At 48.2% G+C, this 23,959-nt stretch overlaps 1 protein-coding gene across 1 annotated transcript; it reads left to right on the plus strand.

Moving 5' to 3' along the window:
- The first annotated feature begins 320 nt into the window (after positions 1–320).
- Positions 321–21,048, plus strand: LOC122363864 (agrin-like). Its single transcript, XM_043333663.1, has 7 exons — positions 321–514; positions 858–992; positions 5,436–5,554; positions 6,423–6,528; positions 11,018–11,210; positions 13,115–13,265; positions 20,337–21,048. The coding sequence occupies exons 2-7, from the start codon at positions 958–960 to the stop codon at positions 20,483–20,485; spliced, it is 753 nt and encodes a 250-aa protein (XP_043189598.1). The 5' UTR covers positions 321–514; positions 858–957; the 3' UTR covers positions 20,486–21,048.
- Positions 21,049–23,959: the final 2,911 nt, after the last annotated feature.

The following is a 23,959-nucleotide window of genomic DNA, read 5'->3' on the forward strand; positions in this document are numbered from 1 at the left end:
TTTCCATAGGATTGCATTACAGCCGTCCGACCCTTCGTACCAGTGACGTCACGGAAATCGCTGCTTCGGCCTAATGAGCATACCTTCTATATAGGGCCTTGGTTACCGCCAAGGCCATACCGCAATTTACCTTGCCAGTCATCACTTGATTTAGAGTATTACATCGTGACTAGCGTAACCAAGCTCCCTCTTATTTTGTGAGAGATTATATTTTCTTCCCTCTTTTAGTCATCATGAAAATGCAGAAGAAACGTACCAAGATGTGTCTGTGTTGCCTATCCCCAAAGCACTCCGAGTCGGCAATGGTTGTATGACATAAACTAGTAACCATAAACATTTTCTTTTTCAGATCGAGTCATACCATTGCCCTCAACCAGTGGCATTCTGTCAAGCTCACCCGTTTCGACCAGGACGGCTCGCTTCAGGTCGGAAACGGTACTATTTCGCGCGGCTCTGCTCCGGGTCATCTGAACGAACTGAACCTGGATCTACCTCTGTTCATTGGCGGGCTAGAGTGAGTACAGAGTATTGAGTGATGAGCCAGTAAGCTTTGTCGCTCTTTTCTACATTTCTTTGCTCACTAAGATTGTGTTGTATTCATGAGAGCTGTTTTAGGCTGGTGTATGCCAAAGCAATTATAGCGTTTTTCCTAGATTCTCTTCGTGCTGAATTTTACAAGCTCTGATGTGACTAACTTCTTATTTGAAAATAGCCCTTCCTTCTGTCTCCACCGTTACATATTATGAATGTTCAACGCTTCAGGAAATCAGGAGAGCTAAAAAAATAGAATACCGTATTGTCGCCTGGTTTGTTGCTCTAATACATCGTGGCTGAAGCTTAATTTCCTGCGTTTTCAGCCCGGGTCTGTCGACCAGTCCGTCGTTCGGGGGCGCTGGACGAGGTCTGGACGGAGCCATTCAAGCAGTGGGCGTCAATGGGGCGCTCATCACTGACCTCATGGCCGAGGCAACGTTCTCCAGTAAAATCACCAGGTCAGTCCTACACTGCGTGATCTCCGCAGCAAAGCATCCTGCGCTTGTTTTGTTTTGGCTTGTTGAACGAATTCTTAACCCGCGCACCGACGGGGGGGGGGGGGGCGGATATCCGCCCCCCTGAGGTTTTTCGCGGATAGCGGGAAATACGCGCCGCGAAATTTGGTATGACTATAACCTCATCAATTTTACACATGGTGTGCAAGTTTGAACCTCCTAACTTTTAAGGTCAGGTCACCAGGTCACTTTGAATGACCCAACCTCAAGTCACTTTTTTGCAACTTTGTCACCGTGCCAGAGCTACAGTAGATGTCGGAGGCCTTTGAAAGTCGCAGGATATTATTAGGTCATTAGTAGCTACAATTTGTATATCTCGGAATTTTTATGTCGGTGACCTAAGGTCAGGTCAATTTCGCGACCTCCCCATTATAAGTCAATGGGGGAAAAATCAACTCCCTGTTTTTACCACTAAAACGGGTCGGAATGGCCCCATATACCATACATGACTTCACATACGATCAACCTTCACTACCTTGAGGTCTGTTTTGCTGTTGGGCAGCTGTAAGGTCATGTGACGTCATCAAAGGTCACCAAAGGTTTTTTGCCAATAACTCCTTACAGGAACAAGATACAGCCGCGCGGATGGTCTCATTGTGTTCAGCTCGTCAAGACGCATCGAATGATATACATGATGACCTCGAGGTCACGTGACCTGAGGTCAACCTTTGACCTTGACCTTTCGAGGTCAACATATATATCATTCGATGCGGATCGACGAGAGGATCACGATGATGCCCTTAGTTTGTTCCTATCTTGACTACTTCGAAAGTTATTCGAGAAAAACCCTCTCCATATCTAGCGCCGCCATTTTGACTTTTTCGACCCCTGTGACGTCATCTTTGACCTGACCTGAAAATGACCTTAGTAAAAATTGTAGACCTTGTCCGTGCGTATCCGATGCCGTTTACCGTTTGTCGCTATCTTGCTTCGTTCTCGAGATCTCAGGGGGGGGGGCGGTCATCCGCCCCCCCCCCCCCGTCGGTACTAAGTTGGCGCAGACCCCCGTCGGTGCGCGGGTTAAACATTCGATATAGGTATCGATGAGTTGGTGTATACTGCATCGGTTTTTGTGGTAACAGATATGTGTCAACCACAACACTGAACAACGCCAAACATCATACTCAATGCCGGTAAGTATTTTTGGCTTCTTGTATGTCACACCTTTCATAACAATTGAAAATAAATAATCTGGATTATCTCTGCCTTGACGCACTGTCGGTCATCGGACATGCCCTTTGTATTGATTATGCAGATGTGACATTGCTAAGGAGCTAGTGGAACATAACTCTATCTGCTTATTGGCCTTCTCGGAGCATTATGCCGCAGTTTGTCCGCTTTAGGGCTCCTTAATTGCGTACTTGCGGCGTTAAACTTTGGTTGTCACCGTCTGCTAAGCTGCTGTGGGGGTTCTGTGTCTGAGCTTATCGATTTATTTCTTTGGCGGCTGGTCTGGAGGACCGATGACAATACATCCGTTTGATTACTTAAGCTTGACGGGACGGTTTCAGACGTTAGCTCATGATCTCCATTTGAGGATAGCCTCAATATCATAATGGGTTGTTTTGAAATAAAGCATGAAGGGCATCCACTCGTATAAACTGCCTTATTTGTAGGATAGCCTGTGGTTTGATTGCGTCACCATTTTCCATGCGTCTAAATGTTTGACATCAATACTGCGTGTTATTTCCGTGAAAACGAATTGTCTTTCTGAAGCCTCCCGATTTTCCATCTTGGAAACAAAAATCAATAGTATGGCAATTAGCGTCTGGTTCTTTTATATAATGGACTGTGTAGTTATGCCAATCATTTTAGCATCCTGATATGTCCTAGAATCCCCCACTACGCCCTCAAATGAAATAGGTATGTGCAAGTCAATTTTGATGCCCTAATAATGAGAATTTGCCTTTTCACTTTCTCAGAATTTCAAATGAGCTTGTCCTTCACAAAGCCGTATAAGGACTTATCCGCTTTTCATCTTTGCGCGTGTGGTATTTTGTTTGTTTGCACATGCTTTGAGGGGCGCTTCGTTAATGCGGCGTGCGTGCCGTGACACGGCGGCGCCATCTGATTACTTTGGCACTGTAAGCGCACGGTGAGCCCGGCGGTGGATGAGCCACTGCACAGTGGGCCGATATGCCATTCTAGCGCGACAGGGCCTGAATCTTCGAACGGAACCCTTGGTTTTTCGCGAGTAATTCGCGTAAAAAGCGGCCGATCGCAACGAAACTTTCAGTACCCTCGCGACGACTACTTTTACAGCTAACCTGAAAATTTCATGACCCTGACCTTAATGATCTTTGACCTGTGACCTTCTTTCGAGACCATGTTTGGCCGGAATCGCGATTCAGCGTATGTGGGCCCGCATTAGCCGCGGGTTTGCAGTCTTTTCTTGGTTTAAAGCGTTCAAGCATGGGATATTATGTTGCTCCCATGCATTAGGGTGGGTGTCAAGGTCACCAGAAGGTCACGTAAGGTCATTGGCCTCTGATGACCTTGGTTCACTTTTTCGAGTTTTACATGTTTCTAGGCTAGTTTTTTTTTAGCTGAATTCGAATCTAGCAACCATTTGAACATTTACTATGTAGCTTTGGTGCATTCGTAACCTGTTGCGAAGCTGTCAGAGGCGGTTGCCACCTACTGCAAATACCCGGCAAAACCCTTACTAGTTGACCTGACCTGACCTGACCCGACCTGGCCTAAATGTATGAAGACATCATCTATGCTCGTAAATAATATTATATTCGTGATCAGCACCCAAAAAACCCATAGCAGCCACCCTTTACGACGTTCTAACAGGTCCCGATTTTCCCGACTTTTGGGTCATTGACCTGACCTGGAAGGTCAACCGATGACCTAGGGCCTTACAATTGGGTATCATCAGCTTCCTCTTGTCACGGGCAACACGCTCGTCTTTTCCGCGAAGCTCTAGCTCGATCAGGGGCGAAACGGCGGGGGGTCGAAGGGCGAAACGGCGGACCCCTTCTATACGTTCGCGGCTGGAAAAAACACCACTAGGAGCGAGGGTTAAGCCAAATCTGAGGGCTTATTTCAGAAGGACCGCTAAAAGAGCAATTGAATGCACTTTTCCGCGACGATGTAGCTCTATTGGTCCCCGAGGTAAGAGCCGGTTTTCGATAAGTGTTGATAAATGCAACATTTTACCTTTGATGACCTCTGGTGACGTGACCTTTGACCTGACCTAGAAATGACTAATTACTCCATCTGGAATTTCGGGCGCTCTTTCGAATGCCACTTACTACGTGTCGCTATGTGGCCCAAGAGCCGAGTTAGAAGGGGAGTGTTCAATCAACACCTCCCGGCCCGGCGCGTTTGACGCCGAGCACCGGTCCGGCGCGGGTTGATGTTTGGCTGCTACATCCAAAGTCGCAAAAAGTCGCAGAAAATGACTGTTGGATCTTGTAGTGCAATGAATCATTGACATGTAGCGAGATTTTCGAAGCGGTACTCTGCGGTACTTTTTTTAAAAGTCTATTTGTGTGTGACATCAATCATGTGAAATTATATTTTCTTCTTTTAATCTTTGCGGTGCCAATACATCATAACCAAGTAAGAGTTCGCCATTTTGATGTGGTTATGTGTGTTCTGCAGACCCGGAGCTATCGTTTGATGTATATAAATGTGGAATTCCTCCTCAAATTGTGATTGTTTTCGCGGATCAAAGATACGTTGTCGAAGAGTGCGGGGGACGAGTTCGGTCCAAACGATTCCGAAGTTCGTGTTTAAGCTGAGTTTTCGCCATGAAATAGCAATTGTGTTGGAAAACAAAGACCACAGCAGTGTAGTATGATCATTTCTGAACAAATTGGTATAGGTTTCATTGCACATCCACAAAGTTCGATTTTTTTGCCCATGTCGTGCTAGACCTGGCGATCGGCCCTGTGTGCACTGGGCCACTATACGGCGCTATGTGAGACCTCGGGGGACTGGCGTGTGCAGGCGGCGAGGTGCGGGTCACGAGACCGGCCGAGCCGCCAGCGGGAGCCCCATCCGCTGCTGGAACGGAAGGAAGAGCGGGCTATGCTCGGGTACTGACTAGAGAGTGGTGATCGTACCGTGACTGGAGAGGGTATCGGGCTGGAAAGGTGATCAATTTTTGAATTTTGGCAGTGGGAAGAAGCAAACGAAGGTTTTAGTTGTTCATAAATTGAGCTGTAGATGATAAGACTGAACCATATACCTCTGTATACAGAGGTCTATGACTGAACTGACATTTGATATAAGTACACAACGTTCGGTTTGTTTTCCTTCATATATGCGTCAGTAAATGATGACATATTTGTATTTTCTAGAGCCTTTCCCTAGTGTGTGTTTCTTCCTCATTCTCTCTGCTCGCTTACATTCACACCACATCGCTTGTTTCAGATATATCGGCGCTCCCTGTGGTGGCAGTCCGTGCAAAAACGGTGGCCGTTGTCTGCCCCGGCTGGCCAACTATATCTGCCAGTGCACGAAGAGCTACACCGGACGGCACTGCCACAAAAGTAAGACGGACGGCAATGTTTTGAAATTTTGTTAATTTGAATTTATATGGTAAGGGTTGACAGGCACTGGACTTTGTGACGCTGGACCAGTCACCAAAGTTTGCAAGCACTCGCTGTAACTTCTTGAAAAAAAATGATAAAGGTACTCATTGCCAGACAGCGTCTATGAATAGATCGCCATTGACGTCACCGTCTTTTTATTTTTAGTTCAGCATTTTGTCGACGACGCTATGTTTTCCAAGCTTACGAAAGCTACATCAGATGTATCTTCCTCAGCTGTTTGAGGCCGTGAAATGTTCAGCATATCAATGGGTAACGATTTCCTACAACATCAGTCTATAAATTTCCGTTAGCTGCGAATCAGGAGGCTTCCAATTATCGACTCGATTGATATATAGCCTCCGGCTGCTCACATACGTAAAATGAACGTCTTCCAGTCTCCAGGTATCTCCCAAATGCAATCACTTGCCAGCCAGCTTATAGACATACGAGTACTCTACTTAATATCCCTGTACAAAACATCGCATTAGGTTAGGCTGTTATTCAAGCGACTCCTCAGATGCACAACAAAACTTACAGACACAAACGAAGGAATTTCAGCATTATTAGCATCACAAATCTAGCACACTTTTCAACCAAATTTGAATTACTAGCTGTACCTTGTTGCCGTTGGTATGTTTCACTCAAGTGCTTCTTATCGTGTGTCCTTAGTTTTGTGGCTAATCGTTCTTAACAAGCTTCTCTAACTACCCGTACCTACCCCTCTAGTGGTTTGTTTGTATTTGGGTCTATCTGCCCTGTGCCTGCCCTCCTAGCAACATTCCTATGGATGGCTGCTGGAATGCAAAACCCTCCACTCGTGTTTCAGAAGTGCGTCGGACTCGGTTGGACCGAGTCACCGCCAGACGACAGAGTGACGCCGTACACTTCAACGGGAAGGCGTTCGTGCTGCTGCCCAATATGATCCGTCGAGCGTGAGTTACTACTTTTATTATTTTGCGTTTTATCTGTCATGTTCTGAACAAGAATGTTCACCAGATTGGTGTGGTTTTGCCGAACACATATTATACGGAAGAGATTACCGTAGGCCGTTTCGTCAGTAATACATTCTCAGCATAAGTGCAAACATCCACATTACAAGTCATTCAACACACAGGATTGCATGTGACGGGGTTGCCGCCCTTCCAAAGGGACAAGTTTGATATCGACATTCGGTCGCCCAGTGGGCTGGTAATCCGTTTACTGGCTGGCCTGGCCGGCGCCAGGGTGCGGTCGCGACCGACACCGCTGTCCAAAACTTCATCGGCGGTCTAACGACCACAGATAATGCCTTTGGATGCCGACAGGGCTGTCAGATATTATTTGAACGCTTTCGATGGACTAATGAACGCTGGCGAGCTAGCCAGGCGGCCGAAAACATGTCTCCACCGAAGCCTGAATGATGCATTAATGCTATTATTAGGGCCGTTTTATTTTACGGGCGAAAAGATAAGTGATGCGAATGTTTCCGGTGGACAATAAAGGATCCACGAAATGGCGATAAATATACAGATTTTCAGTGGTCGTGAGAAAATGGAATGCATACTTGGTGCGGATTCAGAAGTGGCGAGCCCAGCGGCAGAGTGCTGTCACGACATGCTGATCAATGCACTTCGCAGTTGATGTTTCCAAGTGACTTCAGTGACAATGCAACTCATGCATTGTTTCGATTGCAGCTCTCAACTAAACTGACATTTAACAGCAAACCGCATAATCGTCCCAGTAGAAATTCCATCTACCTAAATCCGTCCGCCTTCCATGAATATTACCTGAATCAATGTTGAGAAGGATCAAGGCCCCGATACCATAGAGATGTCTGGTGTCTATTTAAGCGGTGCGTGATACGCGTATATCTTTAACGTCATTATCTAGTACCCCATGACCTCTCTCATACAATGCTAGCTGGCGCCGGATAATTGAATTCCGGCTGCTATTGCTACGTTGTGTGATAGTGGCCACGCCAGACGGTGAGGGTGCTATCGCTACCTTCCGTGATAACAGCCTGGTCGTGATAGTAGAGTGTTATTGCCGGCTCTGTGATGGGAGGCGCGCACTCGTGATGTGGTAACAAGGTAGAGCTGCTGACAGTACCACCGTACTACTGCTTAGCTTCGCAGTCGTGCTCGCCAGATGGGCTGGGCTGCTATCATTTTTAGGAGAGGGGGAGAGAGAGAGAGAGAGAGAGAGAGAGAGAGAGAGAGAGAGAGAGAGAGAGAGAGAGAGAGAGAGAGAGAGAGAGAGAGAGGAAGGGAGGAGAGGAAGAGTTGCTCCTTTGTTCCTAGCCAGTATTGTACTGGGCTGAGGAGTGAGGAATGAGGCCCCCGCAATGCATCAGCCCAGAAAAGGGTGACGATGCGTGCTGTTTTATAAGTGCGACCAACCATCAGGGCCTATTGAATAAATGTGTTATTGAACACCGTCACATTTATCTATGACCCAACAGTTTATGTAGATTCCATCATAGTATACCTGCATCCTGTTTTGGAGTCGCAGTTCTGTATGAGCCGCCCACTCCCCAGGCCGTGACTCAGCCCGCACTGTCGGCCGTATAGCGACACTGACTGTTGAGCCGAGCCAACGGCGGGCTGTCGTAAGTCGTAACTCTGCCGTCCAGACGGGGCCGCCCAGCGGGCCGGGGGGCGTCGCGGGATGACGACTGTATCCGGACCGTTAGCCGCCAGTAGTCCGACCCCTGACCCCTCCCCCTGACCACTCCGCCTCCTGTCAGCTCTTCTGACAGCAGCCTCCCTCCCCTCCCCCGCATGAAGCCCAGTGATGCCTCCCGGCGGGGAATCATATGGATGGTTATGCAACGTGCAGCCTGGCTTTATTGTCCAGTTTTCGATGCTGAAGGTGCTAGGGCATCTGTCATGATATCTGCATTATTTTGAGATATCTATTTTTTATGTAAGGCCCAGAGGATGACGAACTTCCTCTTAAAGCTCTCGAAGTTGGTGTTTCCAGCATTTATTATGGTATACAGGGTGTCCCATAAGTTCGTTCTCACTTTAAATTTGCACGTAAAGCAGAGTACATTGCGTTTTGATATATTTATGACATGTCAATGTGCTCCTCATTTCATGGCCAAACACATGAGTACATGCTGCAGCATGCCAACCGGCATGTTTCGCAGCGTGGCAGGCTTGAAGTTAGCCCATAATGACTTAACCCTCGCCCTGGCAGGGCATTTTTCATAACACGGCCTGGCAGGGGGGGGGGGTGATGCGACCCCCCTCGCGATTGGCTCCTATGGCACCTAGAAACACCAAATTTGGTAGGTAGGTGGGCCCCCTGGAGTTCTCGCCCCTGTGCAAATTTGGTTGCTCTAGGTCAATATTTAGGGGGTTTGGGGGGGGGGGGTATAAATGTAAAAATTTCGCTAAAAACAGGTCAATTTTTCGCTTAAAACTTTTTATCTAATTAGGATAGAGAAAAACTAAAAGCACCAGTGAACTCAGCACGTCAAGGCGCGTCGAATAATATGCTTTTTTGCTTGCTGAAGTATATTTAAAGTTTTTCTTAATTTTTAAGTAAAGTTTAATTAATTAATTAAGTTCAAATTAACCAAATTGCATCATATTGCATATCATTCGAATCGGCTGATCACCAGGAACACAATGACACCATTTTTTAAGATCTAGCGTCATTATGTGCCAAGTTATTGGCAAAAACGTTATTTGACCTCAGTTGACCTCATTTGACCTGACCCATGGATAAGTAAACCAAACAAAGGAGAACCAAGTGACCTGCTGTTAATTAATATGGTTTCAAAGCACAAAAGTGATAAAACGAAGCGGATATCTCCAATTTATTATTTTCCGAATTTATTATTTTCCCATAGGCTTAACATTACGACGTAATGACCTCTAACTGACCTCAGGTCAGTAACATAAAAAACGAACTATATGTTATACAACTGGGTGAACTTAGCACATCCTGAAAGTTTGAAGGAAATCAGTCCAAAACTGTGAGTTGGACAGGTGCAAAACGAAAATTGAAATTTGACCATGACCTTGTACCGGTTTTTCTGACCTGGTGACCTGACCCAAGATCACTCGGATCTGAAATTTTCAGGTCATATGTAAAAAGGTTGCCCCATAGGCTGTGCCAAATTTGGCGGCGCTGCACGCCGCCGTTTTTACGCTATCTTTGAGAAATCTTTAGGGGGGGGGTTGCATCAATCCTCGGCCAGGGCTATAACATTCGCCGTGATCTCCTGGAGGCGGCTGGAACGGCGTTTCGCTTCGACGAGCCAAGATTTCAGTATCCCCAGCGTATTTTCATGAAATTTTGGATCCCATGAGTTGCCTGACAAATGATCTTGCGACAGATGCCTGTCACAATCTCCTGGCACCGCTTTTGAGCTTTCCTTGACCTGTTTGCCGATGCAGTGTCTCGCTTGAAGATGGGCCTACGGCCTTCCGGATGCCATTTTCTTCTCCAAATTTGTGTTCATACTTGCGTTTTGAGTTAAGCTAGAACGCTGAAATTCCTTACAGGTCTTCTTGCAGAAGCATTCTGCGTCCCAAAACTGTCTCTGGAGTACCAATCACATCCTGGTCAGCGTCTGGAGGCCTATAACCCCGCAATACCGTGACCCCGGCCTTTTGCATAGGAACAAAGCGGGACGAAACGGAGACCTTCTCTTTCGCCTTTATGGGACCGTTTTAGGGTTTGGACGAGTGTTTCATCTCGAACATGGACTAGGTAGTCCAGATGACCACATTGATGTCATCGGCCCTCCAGTTTTTTAGCCTCAGGCATAACGGAACACATGCTTGGCCATTTTAAGACATTTTCGACTGTTTTGAATCCTCCAGTAAGTCTTAAGCTTAAGTCACCTTGAGTTATGTACCCCAAAAAATATTCTTAGACAGCTGGTAATCCATCCTAAAAAGCCAGATAATAAACTTTAAACATTTTGACCTTTTTGATGGCCACTTTGACGTCAGACAGTTTTCGACACATGGCTCACTACTGAGGGCTGACTGGAAAGAGGATAAACTTGCAGTGATTGACTCCCGACAAATCATCGGTGTCACTTGATGACTGTGCGTACAGTTAGCGACAGACATTATTGGCTACAGACTGGTTGGCTTCAATCACCCTCAATCGTCGCGAATGGTCACGTGCTGACTAAATACCGAGACGTACCCGTATCGGAGACCTCTATGTTGCGGCGCTAGCCGTCTCTGCAGGAAGTGGACTCTCTAGCAAAAAAATATTTTGTCTAGAGAAATTAGTTACTGTGAAGCATATTGCTACCAGCCACGGCAACCGCGTAAGCTCAGTTACGAGCCAAGTTCAGCGTGCCTTTAGGCAAGAGAGCCTCTAAACGTAAAATTTAGGTGAGAACGAACTTATGGAACACCCTGTAAGACCTGCACTTCCGGCTGATGACACCCTTCGTCTATTACCCCGCAGTCGTAAGCGACAGAAGTCGAACCGGCTCAGCTTCCACCTCCGAACCACGGACCCCGAGGGATTAATCGCCTGGCAGGGCCGGCTTGGCTCCGTGGACGCCAACTTCTTCAGCGTCGGCCTCGCCAACGGCACCGTCCAGCTGACCTTCAACCTGGCGAGGTCACGCAGCGGGGTCGTCACGCTCGGGTCAAAGGTCAGTATATAGACGGCTATAATGATAATACTTTTGGTAAAGATATTCAGCAATATACACAATACACATATAGTATTATGCAGTCGAGTTATTTTAACCCGCGCACCGACGGGGGGGGGGGATATCCGCCCCCCTGAGGTTTTTCGCGGATAGCGGGAAAGCCGCGCCGCGAAATTTGGTACGACTATTCTCTCATCAATTTTACACATGGTGTGCAAGATTGAACCTCCTAACTTTTAAGGTCAGGTCACCAGGTCACTTTGAATGACCCAACCTCAAGTCACTTTTTGCAACTTTGTCACCGTGCCAGAGCTACAGTAGATGTTGGAGGCCTTTGAAAGTCGCAGGATGTTATTAGATCATTAGCAGCTACAATTTGTATATCTCGGAATTTTGATATCGGTGACCTAAGGTCAGGTCAATTTCGCGACGTCCCCATTATAAGTCAATGGGGGAAAAATCAGCTCCCTGTTTTTACCACTAAAACGGGTCGGAATGGCCCCATATACCATACATGACTTCATATACGATCAACCTTCACTACCTTGAGGTCTGTTTTGCTGTTGGGCAGCTGTAAGGTCATGTGACGTCATCAAAGGTCACCAAAGGTTTTTTGCTTATAACTCCCTACAGGAACAAGATACAGCCGCGCGGATGGTCTCATTGTGTTCAGCTCGTCAAGACGCATCGAATGATATACATGATGACCTCGAGGTCACGTGACCTGAGGTCAACCTTTGACCGTGACCTTTCGAGGTCAACATATACATCATTCGATGCGGATTGACGAGAGGATCACGATGATGCCCTTAGTTTGTTCCTATCTTGACTAATTCGAAAGTTATTCGAGAAAAACTCTCTCCATATCTAGCGCCGCCATTTTGACTTTTTCGACCCCTGTGACGTCATCTTTGACATGACCTGAAAATGACCTTTGTAAAAATTGTAGACCTTGTCCGTGCGTATCCGATGCCGTTTACCGCTTGTCGCTATCTTGCTTCGTTCTCGAGATCTCAGGGGGGGGGGGTCATCCGCCCCCCCTCCCCCCGTCGGTGCGAAGTTGGCGCAGACCCCCGTCGGTGCGCGGGTTAATTAACGTATGAATCATGAACATGCATTTGCATAAAAAGTAAGCACGTTTCTAATTGTAGCTCGGCTCATGAGTGCTGTGGAGGCCTGTATCGTTTCTACTGGCCGCACAGGGGCTTTGCGGTACAGCATAACTTCAGGCGCCCACTACTACTGCCATCTATGAACAGCGATTGAAAGCGGTCAATGGCCGGGCGCGTTACCGACTACGGGGCCGTAGTGGACACTAGTTTAGAACAGCCGTCTGTGGAAATTCCTCTGTTTTGTTTTCGTTGGGAATTTTCCTCTCATTTGCGGCGGATGGCGGGTTAAGTGCGCACCATTTGTGTTTTGTGCCAGACCGCTCGTAGCATTACCCTAGTAGCGCGCGATTATGCTGATATAACTCTTCTTGGGTCGGGCTTTGGGGCAGCGCGACACCTCAGTCATGGTCACAGGCTGCTGCGCTGTTGGTAGGGTCAGTTTCTTTAGATGAGAAGTCGGCCACAAGAAGGCGATTCTGAGAATGCATTAGCAGCGATTCTGAACGTGACTCACAAAGAGTTTGTCCTGGATGTGTGGAGTCAACTATAGTATGAAATGAGCTGCATTTCATGGAAAGAATTATTGTTGTGCCTCTTTACGTTATTTTTATGTTACTTTCGACAATGTGTTCAAGTCGGCGATATTTCATCGTTATTTCAGTATGCAAGATGTGACGATGTGGTGTTGCTTCAATACGCGTTCGGTGGCTTTCCGTCGTTTTATCACACGGTTACTAACGCCCTCCCGTTTATTTCAGTACTCAGTCAGTGACGGCTCCCGTTGTATTTTAGCACGCGGTCAGTGACGGCGCGTGGCACCGTGTGCGGGTGCGGCGCCGCCGCCGCTGGGCCTCGATCCAGGTGGACCGCCACCGTCCGGAGCGGACCTCGCGGCCGGCCAGGGGCCGCTCCCGGCTTCACACAGACGGAAAACTCTATATCGGTGAGAGAGGGAAAGGGAAATGCTGGGTGCATGGCTAATGTTACGTTTTGTTTGTGCTCTTATGTCCTCTTATGCAAGTATGCATGCGTTCTTTGAAGAAGCTCGGTGATAAACCCTCGCCGGCGATGCAACCCTCCTAAGGATATTTTTTGCAAATAACTCGCGTAAAAAGCGGCCGATCACGACGAAACTTTCAGTATCCTCGCATTGATCAATTTTACACCTACCCTGAAAATTTCATGGCCCTGACTTAAATGACCTTTGACCTTTGACCTCTTTTCCGAGAACATGTTTGGCCGGAATCGCGATTCGGCGTATGTCGGCTCGCATTAGCCGCGCGTTTGCAAGCTTTTCGTGGTTTCAAACGTTCAAACATGTGATTTGGTGTTGCTCTCATGCATTAGGGTGGGTGTCAAGGTCACCTGAAGGTCAGGTCAGGTCATTGACCTTTGATGACCTCGGTTCACTTTTTCGAGTTTTACATGTTTCTAGGCTAGATTTTGGAGCTGAGTTCGAATTTAGCAACCATTTGAACATTAACGAAGTAGTTTTGGTGCCTTCGTAACATGTAACGAAGCTGTCAGAGGCGGATGACAGGTACTACGAATACCCGTCACGACCCCTACCGGTTGACCTGACCTGACCTAACCCGACCTGGTCTAAACGCTTAACGACATCATCTGTGATCAAAACTAACACGATATTCGTGATCAGCACCCCGAAAAACCCCTTAGCAGCCACACTTTACGACTTTCTAACAGGTCCCGATATTCCCGATTTTTTGGTCATTAACCTGACCTGGAAGGTCAACCGATGACCTAGGATCTTAAAATTGGTTATCGTTGGCTTCCTCTTGTGACGGGCAGCACGCTCGTTTTTTCCGCGAAGCTCTAGCTCCATCAGGGGCCAAACGCGAGGGGGGGTCGTACCCCCCCCCCCCCTTGTGCCGTCGAAGGAATGGCCTGTGCCGGCGAGGGTTAATACATTTCAGGATGATGCAAAATACAAATACAGAGTTTCAGTGGTGAAAGTTCTAAAAAAAAGCATGCCACGCACATAGCAGGTATGTTGCATGCCATTTCCTTTTCAACGCATACGATCTCATCTGAATCTTAGTGACGTGGCGGCGAGAAGCGGATAAGTGAACCTATTTCCCCGTCATGGCTGCTGCAAAATTGGAGCATAAAACCTGAAAATGTTGACACTGGGCTTCTTGCCGAGATATTATGGGACGGGTCTATGCAATATTTTGCTTTAGTGGCCGTGCACAGCTTTACTGTCAACCTCGTTCTATATGTAACCTCGTTCTATATGTTGTGCATATGTTGTACGTGGCTGCAAAATGCCAAGGGAGTCCATGGCACGTGGTTGTACCAGCTTTGTACCCCGCTCGGGATTATTTTCCTCTGTGAGAGCTCAGTGAAGAGGCCGTTGGCTGGTCTCTATGTGTGAATAAATAGCCCGTCGATTGCTCTTATGTGGTTATTAATGCCACCCGACTAGGCTTGGACAGAGCATTTGTTCTGGCGTCTATGGCAATGCCCTCTTCTGCAGAATAAGCTATGCTTCAGAGACGTTACGAACAGACGTGTCTGAAGGCTATTTACCATGCCATTAGTATAGCTCAAACCCTGGAAGACGGTCAATAAATTTGTTTTAACATATTTAGCTCTGAAAAAGGATTGAAAACCTTCCGTTGTTCATCTGGCCGTCCCTTGGGTAAGGTAGATGAGAAAATGTGTTGTCCACTACCCAGTACCCAGGGCAAATATAAAACAAGCGTCTCAGCCCTACGCTGTTTTACAAATGTCATATCATCACCTTCAAAAGTCCAAGTACAGCCATGAGGTCTCGTTATCCACTATGCGAGAATATAAGCTACACAAATATTCCACTCTTTATAACAAGGTGAACATTTAACACAAATGCTTAGCTTTTGGTTTCAATGTCAGCTCTATCGACTTCAGCCACTTTACTCATCTCCGATAAATCTGTGAGGGAACGTCTGGCTCTTAGCAGCTGCGCTGTCGCCTCGCCACCATTGTCCACACTGCCGTCCTAATCCTATCACGCCCTCTCTCTGTCCACCGTCTTCCCTCGCTTCTGCTTCCGTTCCCACGTCCGTCTCCGGCAAATAGAACAGGCGACGGCGAGGCAAACAGCGCCTCCAAAACGGCGCCGTCGCCTGGCACAGCGGTGACGTCGGTAAACACGACACCTGAGCAGCGGCCCGCCGAGGAGAGCCCGGCCACTGCGCCGCAACGCTGCGGGGAGAGGTGGGCGATGGGCGGCGGGAGTGAGAGAGCAAGAGTTTGTGGAAGATACGGGTTTAAAGCAAATATAGACAACGTGTTTTAGTTGACATGTATTCAAAACATATCACTGAGATAAATGAAGATCTCGTAAAGAGATATGCTTAGGATTTTTTGTTTGCGTTTTGTTGGCTGCGGTAGCTGCATATGTATGCTACATACTCTCAGATTGTGATAGTCAGACTTAACACCAGCAGTGGCATCTAGCATTATGTAAGCCACTGACCCTGCCCATACATGTAGAGGCTACCGATCAAAGTCCGCACCGAGCGAAAATTCACGCCGAGTACAGGAAGACGAGTCCAACTCGACGGATGTCGCCGTTACAAGTTGTGGTCAGCAACTTTGCCGCTCCATAGTCAGTGGCTGGGAGGGACGGATTTCCGCTGCCTGACTGGCTCTATGACCGGCGCAGGGTGGCTGGGGGCACCAGAGATCGCCAGATAACCGCCCACCCGACTGGATTGCAGTCTGAGAGAGGACGGCCTCGGCTGACATCTCCATATTCGGCGAAATCTGATGGGTTGATTTGGTCCGGAAGCTGGCTTAATGACCTTGTTTTATGTCCCGCTGCCGGGAGTTGTGTTCCGGTATTGCGTTGCAGCAAGCATCTCAGTAAAAATTGCGAACATATTCAACAGGATTTCCGATCTAGCATGGGAAAACGTTATCAGCATTCACCTCTGCTAATGCGCCGTGTTTATAATTATTGAAATTTGAACGGGAATCCAAAAAGTGAAGTGCCCCTCTGCTGTTTCCAATATCACGTTTCATATCACAATATCCAATCCACCTTTCTCAGCCCGATCAGTCCAATATCTGTCACATATCGGAACTTTTGCCACCGCTGCTCGCTCTGACATCCGCGGTCCGTTCCGACGCACAGTGTGCTGCGTGCCGCTGTTTGTGTTCCGTTAATGTCCGCGGCACGTCGGGCAGTAAGTGGCCGCTCGGTAATTGCTGACAAACAGCGCCGCCTGGGAGCGGCCCAGAGAAGAGGCCGGTCGCCGCCAAATGAGCCGGTCTACCAATGTCCGGTGGACGCAATGAATGACCCGTGACGTCATTGGGGTGAGAACGTAGCGCGACGGACGGCTGTGGACTGTATTGGTCGGTGGATGCCGACAGACAGTGTCAGAGTTCTCACGCTAATTAGAGGAGTGCAGGCGTGAGGTTGTTGGTCTTGATGCACGGTTATGGCGGTCTTTGGTTCTTTATGTAGGCGCGAAGTAGGACAGGTCCGAAGGAGCTCGGTTGAAATGGTGACCTGACAGCCATTAGCCCGGTTCCCATCGATCACATGCACATTGCACATACCAGCGATATGTTCTGCATTGGTGCACGAACAGATTTCATTGCTCGGAATATGATCAGCAATGCTTCAGATCGTGAGTCGTTTTCATTCATCAGACAACAAATAGATGTCAGACCTTTCTGACATCGCCACAACAATGGCGCCGGTCGCCGCGCCGGATGCTACAATGGCATATGACAGGGGCACGCTCGCATGTCCGTTGACATGCGTCCACAGAGGGCAAAAACGATATCAGAAACGTGCAATTTAAAGAAGCCTTATAGCAATGGCTGTCTTAATGCGATCAGTTACAGGGATATGGATTATGTCCAGATTCCAGGCCTTGTCTAAGAAGAGAATGTAGTTTTGGCGGCGGCGGATGACTTTTCGTGGAAATATTGTGGTGTCGCCTGAAACTAACGGCTTTGATTGATTAGCTGCTCCCAGCTGTCTGTGTGAGCTAAATTGAAGAGGGTTAACCAAACATCTCTGTGAGGAGTTGTGGCTGCTGTTGTGGTGGTGTCCATTCCTCAGTATTTTGTCTTTCTGGAAATGGCATATATTACGTAGGTTTATAGTAAAAAATGATGGAAGAAAATTTTAAATAATACAAATCGGAGTTCAGATACCATGCATTGTCCTGGTGTTGTCGGAACCCAAAGCGAAGCTGTTGCGGATATGCACATTGCGCAAGGCACGCCTGCCTACATTATGCACGCCGGATATAGCCATCGCATGCAACAGATGTGACATCAAAACCATTGCGTGGTAATAAACTAGCTCGGTCATGATACACAGCGCATTTGGGAAAAGCCGGCGGCGGCGAGGTGGTATGTACATTTTCGGCCCACCCTGTGTGACTGAGCTCCATGATAAGCTCACCAGTAACGACTAGCCACGAACGCGGTGCGGCGTGCTCTGTATTCAGACTTGGTTCCACTTGTTGATGAGATGAAGTTTGTGCGGGCGCCGGGCCGGGACAGTCGGCCTGGAAAATGGCCGGAACACGAGGACCACGTCCAAGGAAAACGTTCGTGTAGTGCACCTCTCCAGATGCCACTCGAACGGATCCCACCGCTCGAATAGTGCGCAGATGCAGCGTAAGAGACGTGATCGAAATAGTGGGCCTGAAGTAGCCCGTTCCGCTTATTGGGTTCGGTTAGGTGTGCAGCGTGGATACGAATTCGCTGAAAAAGAAATGTATTCATTTGCTGTCTTCATTTTGCTGCAGTCTAAGCTAGAACGTGACTCAACTATCATCTTCTGTCGGTTTGTAGCCTTGGTGATTTACGGAGAGGTTACCTTCTACACGGCTGGGTCTAAGCACAACGGTAAATTTGGGAAATATTCCCCAACTTTCCCTTCATGCAAACAAGCACTCTGCACATTGCACATGCATTCTACATAACTCTTCGCCGGCCGTAGAGCATAACAAGTTACCGGCAAGACGTCGGCTGAGTTGCCGTCAGCTTCCTTCCGGAGATGCTCTCCATTCGAACCGGCGGATGTCGGCATGGCTCGAGTTGGGGGTCGGGGAGGCGTGCCGCGCGCAGGCGAGGGGTCAGCTGGGTTGGCGTCAAAGAGACGCCTGATCTGCATAAGAGAGGCGCGGCGGCTGTGACGGCGGCGCCAGGAGCCGACAGAAGTCGTTCCGCTCCCTTGGCCCTGCAGACCCACCCAAAGCGCAACGATCAATGCATGGCCCGGTCGGGAGTCGCAGAGAGCCGGACGCGCCCCCGCCGGCGCTATTTTGGGGCGCCTTTGTGAGGTGCGTTGGCGCCGTCAGGTAGCTGCCGGCCGCGCGAGTGAGGCGTTAATTATTCAGTAGATCTGCAGCGTGCAACATGTTGGGAGCGCGCACTCCCGTCACCGGGCAAAAACATGACGAGGGATGCAGATTAGGAAATGATCAAGTCGGACGGTAACTGTATTATCTAATTACCCATATTGTAAACAAGGGGGACATAAGCTTCCATGCAAAAACGTACGCGACCCAGGGCGTATCTGATTTATCCGTGGACATCGAAACCTTACATTTTTGCAGTACCTAAACGATGTTTTCGCATAGTTTTTGTTAGTATTATTTTATGTTGCTGTCTGATTGGTCCCAACCCCATGTACAAAGCTCTACTGACCCAAATGGTTGTCTTTTAACCCTCGCCCGCACATGCCATTTTCCCATCCTAGAACGCACATGGGGGGGGGGTTGCCACCCCCCCCCCGCGCCATTTCGTTCCTGTTGGAGATAGAGCTTAGCGGTAAAGACCAAAAAGATTCTTTGGGAAGAGACGAATCCAATGATACCCAGTTTTACTTTCTCAGGTCAGTCATTGACCTTCCAGGTCAGGTCAAACTAAAAAATGTTGCTGTTTTGGGTCACCGTTGGATATCAAGTGCGCTGCTTATCATATACCGATAACGATGCCGTTTTCTGGTGCCAAGCCAGCTAGAACCTCTTTCTCATACTACCCGACCAGGTTTTTGCTGCTGAGGTCATTTCAGGTCAAGTTAGGTCAAGGTCAATTATATGTGTTTGTATGTCTGTGTGTGTCTGTGTGTATACTGATGTGTGCACCGATTGTTTATGTGTCCATATTACATGAAATCATGATCTGAGAAGCTTTTACCAAAAATGCAGTCAAAAAACTTCACAAAAAGTAAATTCCGCTTGCCTAAAACGCAATTATCTTAGATGACCTAGGTTGACCTTGACCTTGACCTTGACATCTGTGCATCGTCGAACAACATGTTCCATGATGGGTGGGAGGTAAGACTGGTAAAAAAGGCCGAAATCAAGGTGTCAAAAGCTCACAAGGCCCATAGCCAACGCAAGATGTCGAGAATTGGCCATTTGGGTCATGACATGACCTGAAAAACAAGGTCATATCTCCGAAACCAAAGGTCACAGAAACTTGAAATTTTCAGTGGACATCAAGAAAGGATAGAGGAGCAGCTATACGAAAAATCAGCCTTCTAGCTCTAAAAATGTTGAGTGCAGAGCAGAAAGACTACCTGGGGGGGTGGCAACCACCCCCCCCCCCCATGTGCGGGCGAGGGTTAAGCGCCACACATCCAAATAAGTAACCCGGTCCCTATACAGTGCATTTCTTTGTCTTGACCTTTTGCGCCGTGTGTTGTTAATAATAACATTTCTGATCTAAATGGTGCTTTGATCACATCTTTTGATCTGTGCATGACAAGTGGTGCCCACCCGTAGCTGTGCCATAGTTTCGCTATGATGCGTTAATTCCGAGTTGTAACGCGTTGAGGCTGACGTGATGCGATTTATTCAAGGTCCCTAAGCACCGCTTAGTCAGGTCTGGTGTGGCCTTCACCGACTTCATTTGACCTGTGCTGACCTCTGACCTGTGCTGACCTCTGATCTGTTCTGACCTCTGACCTATGCTGACCTCGTCTGACCTGTGCTGACCGCTGCTGACCCGTGCCGACTCCGTGTGCCTCCAGGCGGTTCACCCTCGCTGCCAGCCGGGCTACCGTTCTTCTGTTATCGGCCCTTCACCGGCTGTCTGCGCCGACTCTCCGTCAGCAAACACGCTGTCAACCTCGCCACTCACGTGGACAATGTCAAACTGCACCGCTGTCCGGCAGTGTGACCGGATTGGTCGCCAAAGTGTGACGTCATCCGTGAGCAGAACGGGCGTGAGCGAGTGAACAGAGCGAGTAAGGAGTGTGCCATGAATGGTTGTCCGTGACAGCCATAGGTCTGATCAAGATTGGTGACGTGGGTGGGAGTCTGAACGCTCGTGTGTGTGTTTAAATGGCTACGTCAGTGAAATGTGTTGTATTGCAAGTTGTTGAACGACAGTGTACTATAGAGTGGTTGTAATGGCAGACTGTATCGTGCTAGGAGTGCTGACCACCCAGTCGGTCTGTTATGGAATGTTTGCACTGGTTAACTGTTGAACACTGTAAGATCGACTGACGTAACTCGCTAACTCATTGACCATTGTGTACTCATGAATGTGTTTGGAAAAGATATTACATGTGTAAATAAATGTCATGGATAACAGTAATACTGTGCGGTGTGTTGTTGTATGTGCTTTTGGGAGAATGGAGACAGGTGTACTTCATTCTCAACTAATTTGTTTCCCCTATCAACCTGTTGTTGGTGTCATGTTACTGCCACGTCCATGCTAATACAGAGATGAAATGTGTTGAAAACAATGAGTGTAGCTAAAAATTCAAAATAAGCGTTTTGCTTTTAAGCACCCGATGTATCCAAGTTAGTCTTTTTTAATAATTGTGAAGATATATAACATGAAATGATGCTGAATGCATGGTTACTGGTATGAAAACGTGAATTTTAGGAAAACAGTTTACCGGTTTTCATGACCTTTTCAATCATTCATTATGTATTTAGGTGCAGTAAAATCAGACAGGACTGCGTTACAATATCACGGTCAATTAGTTGCACACCGTCACACGATCATACGTTAATGTGAAATAAAAATAGAACACGTGATGGGTGCCAAAAAAAAAACGTAAACGAAATGAATAATTTCGTATTTCTTATGTATATGCTCCAGTTTTATACTCGCAATTTTCAAGGCCGTATACGGTTTACAACCTAAACATGGATAGAGCCATTTTTTGCCGAACTAAGCTCGCTGTGCAAATGGCTGCTAGCAGCCCGGTATCGTTCCGATCTGCATTGTTCGGCAGCTGTCAGTCGGTCTTTGTGGCCACTTGTGTGATCGATGCGTGCTCTCTCACGGGTATGTGAGCGGCCGTTGTATGTCGCTGAACTGTCCGCGGGTGGTAGGACAGGGGGCGGGGAGGACACCTGTCCGCGGACATGTCCACTAGGAGGCGGTGAATGGCTGGGACGCCGGCCTTCGACCCCGGCACGGCAGTCTCACGTCAGCTACTCACGGCCAATGGCTGGTGTGGGGCGAAACGTTGATGGATTTTAGGAGAACAATTGACAATGCCGCGGAACCATAAGTGGATAGGTCTATCACTATTCACTACATCAATTACTTTCACTATCACACTAATTCTACCTGCACCGTATTGGCCCATCAGTATTTGCTGACCCGTTTTACAAGTAGGTATCCATGGAAAGTGGATCATATTAGCATGTACAATATACAAGGAACTGCATAATTTCACACACCTACCCTAAACCTTAACTCCAAACCTCTAAACCTAACCCTCGCCGGACCTATTGGTTTTCTACATACGCTCCGGCCGAGGGGGGGGGGGGCGGGTACGACCCCTCTCGCCGTTTCGCCCCTGGTGGAGCTAGCGCGTCGCGGAAAAAACGAGCTTTTGCGCCGTTACGAGACGCAGAGATTGGTACCCGATTTTAAGGTCCTAGGTCAACCGGTGACCTCTGAGGTCAGGTCAAGTGCCCCAAGGTACGGTTCAGTTTTTAGTGAATAACTTCGCAAAAAACGGCCGCAGAGCCGCAATTTTGGCAGCATCGTGTTCGCCTCGCTCAGGCGCGTCGAATGATATACTTTTTGTTCGGGTCAGGTCAACTTAGGGTGTTGACCTCAGGTCAAGGTCAGGTCAGCACCCCCAGGTCACGAAGTTGGTCGAAAGAGGTCATGTCGCATATCATTCGATTCGGCAGGTCTTCTTGAGTCCATTGGTGGCTTTTTCGACTCGCTAGCTCAATTTGGTCGGGAGTTATTGACGAAAAACTAATATGACCTTGATGACGTCATAAATGACGTCACGGAAGGTCAACATTGCAAAAGTGACGCATCTAACCTTGCAAGGAGTGCATCAAATCACGATTCTGTGTGCTTGAGATAGTTGGAGATCGTTCCCGGCGCCAGAATAGCAGTTTTCATTTTTCCCCATTGACTTACCAGTATAACGCCTTTTGGGGCGACTAACGGAGCGAGCGAGAGGGTGGGCCTTGCACGTGCGAAATTGCGAGGGGGTACCTCCAACTGACTTGTGCACGGCACCCTACTAACCGGTCTCTAGCGATGTGCCAAATTTGAGCACAATCGGCCCAGCCGTTCTCGAGATCTGGAAGCGGCACCCTGCACGTGCGCACGTGCAAAATGGGTCCCAACTGACTTTTGCACGGCACCCTACTAACCGGTCCCTAACCATGTGCCAAATTTGAGCGCCATCGGTCCAGCCGTTCTCGAGATCTGGAATCGACCCCTGCACGTGCGCACGTGCAGCAGCACCCCAACTCTGGCATATGGATATGCATTGCCTAGTGGGTGCCTAGTCCTACATGCCAACTTTCAGCGCAATCGGCCAAGTAGTTACCGAGATATTGCAACAATTACAAAAGTGACACCTCTTCGTTTTGCACGTGGCACGTGCATAGGGGGTCACCCACATGCATCGGGAATAGTCCAATACTTGGTAGAAGGAATGAAGCTACCCTACAAAAATTACCGCATGGAAATCGGTCAAGTGGTTGCTGAGATATAAGCGTCGTAGAATCGTGACCACGGCCGGCCGGCCGGCCGCTCATACTCAGAAATTTCCGTTATTCTACGTAAGACTCCGCTCGCTTCGCTCGCTCCGTAATAATGGTGAGGTCACGAAAATGACCTGACCTCATATGACCTTTAGGAAAAATCCGAGATATACAAGTTGTGAGACTCATAATGGATACTAGATCCTGCAAGTTTCATTTCCCTGTGACATCTCCTCTGGCAGTGAGGGCGTTGCGAAGTTGCGACATCTGAAGACCGTGCAGAGATTCACTTATGACGTCATAGGTCAGTGACCTGACCTGACCCAAAAATGCGGTTGGTGTCAAAAGATGCGGCTTGGATCAAAGGTCAGGTATGCCAAGTTTCAGCTCTCTATCGCCAGCGTGTTCGGAGCTATCGCGAAAAAACCCTATGGGGGGGGGCGGCACCCCCCCCCCCCCTCGGCCGGCGAGGGCTAAACCTCCAAACGCGTAGCATATACGTGAGCGAACTGCTATTACATACACGCCAAAAGCCAAGGCGGTCAGAAGAGGCTTCCGTTCGATCAGCGTCGATTTATTTTTAGGCCTGTTATGCCTTATGCGGCCATAAATGGGCCTAATTTGCCACCATTACGCATTCTGTTCCCAGTGTCCCCTTTGTACTCTATTGTTT

This window comes from Amphibalanus amphitrite, unplaced genomic scaffold (assembly GCF_019059575.1).
Source record: "Amphibalanus amphitrite isolate SeventyFive unplaced genomic scaffold, NRLGWU_Aamphi_draft 000644F_arrow, whole genome shotgun sequence".
NCBI classification, from domain to species: Eukaryota; Metazoa; Arthropoda; class Thecostraca; order Balanomorpha; family Balanidae; genus Amphibalanus; species Amphibalanus amphitrite.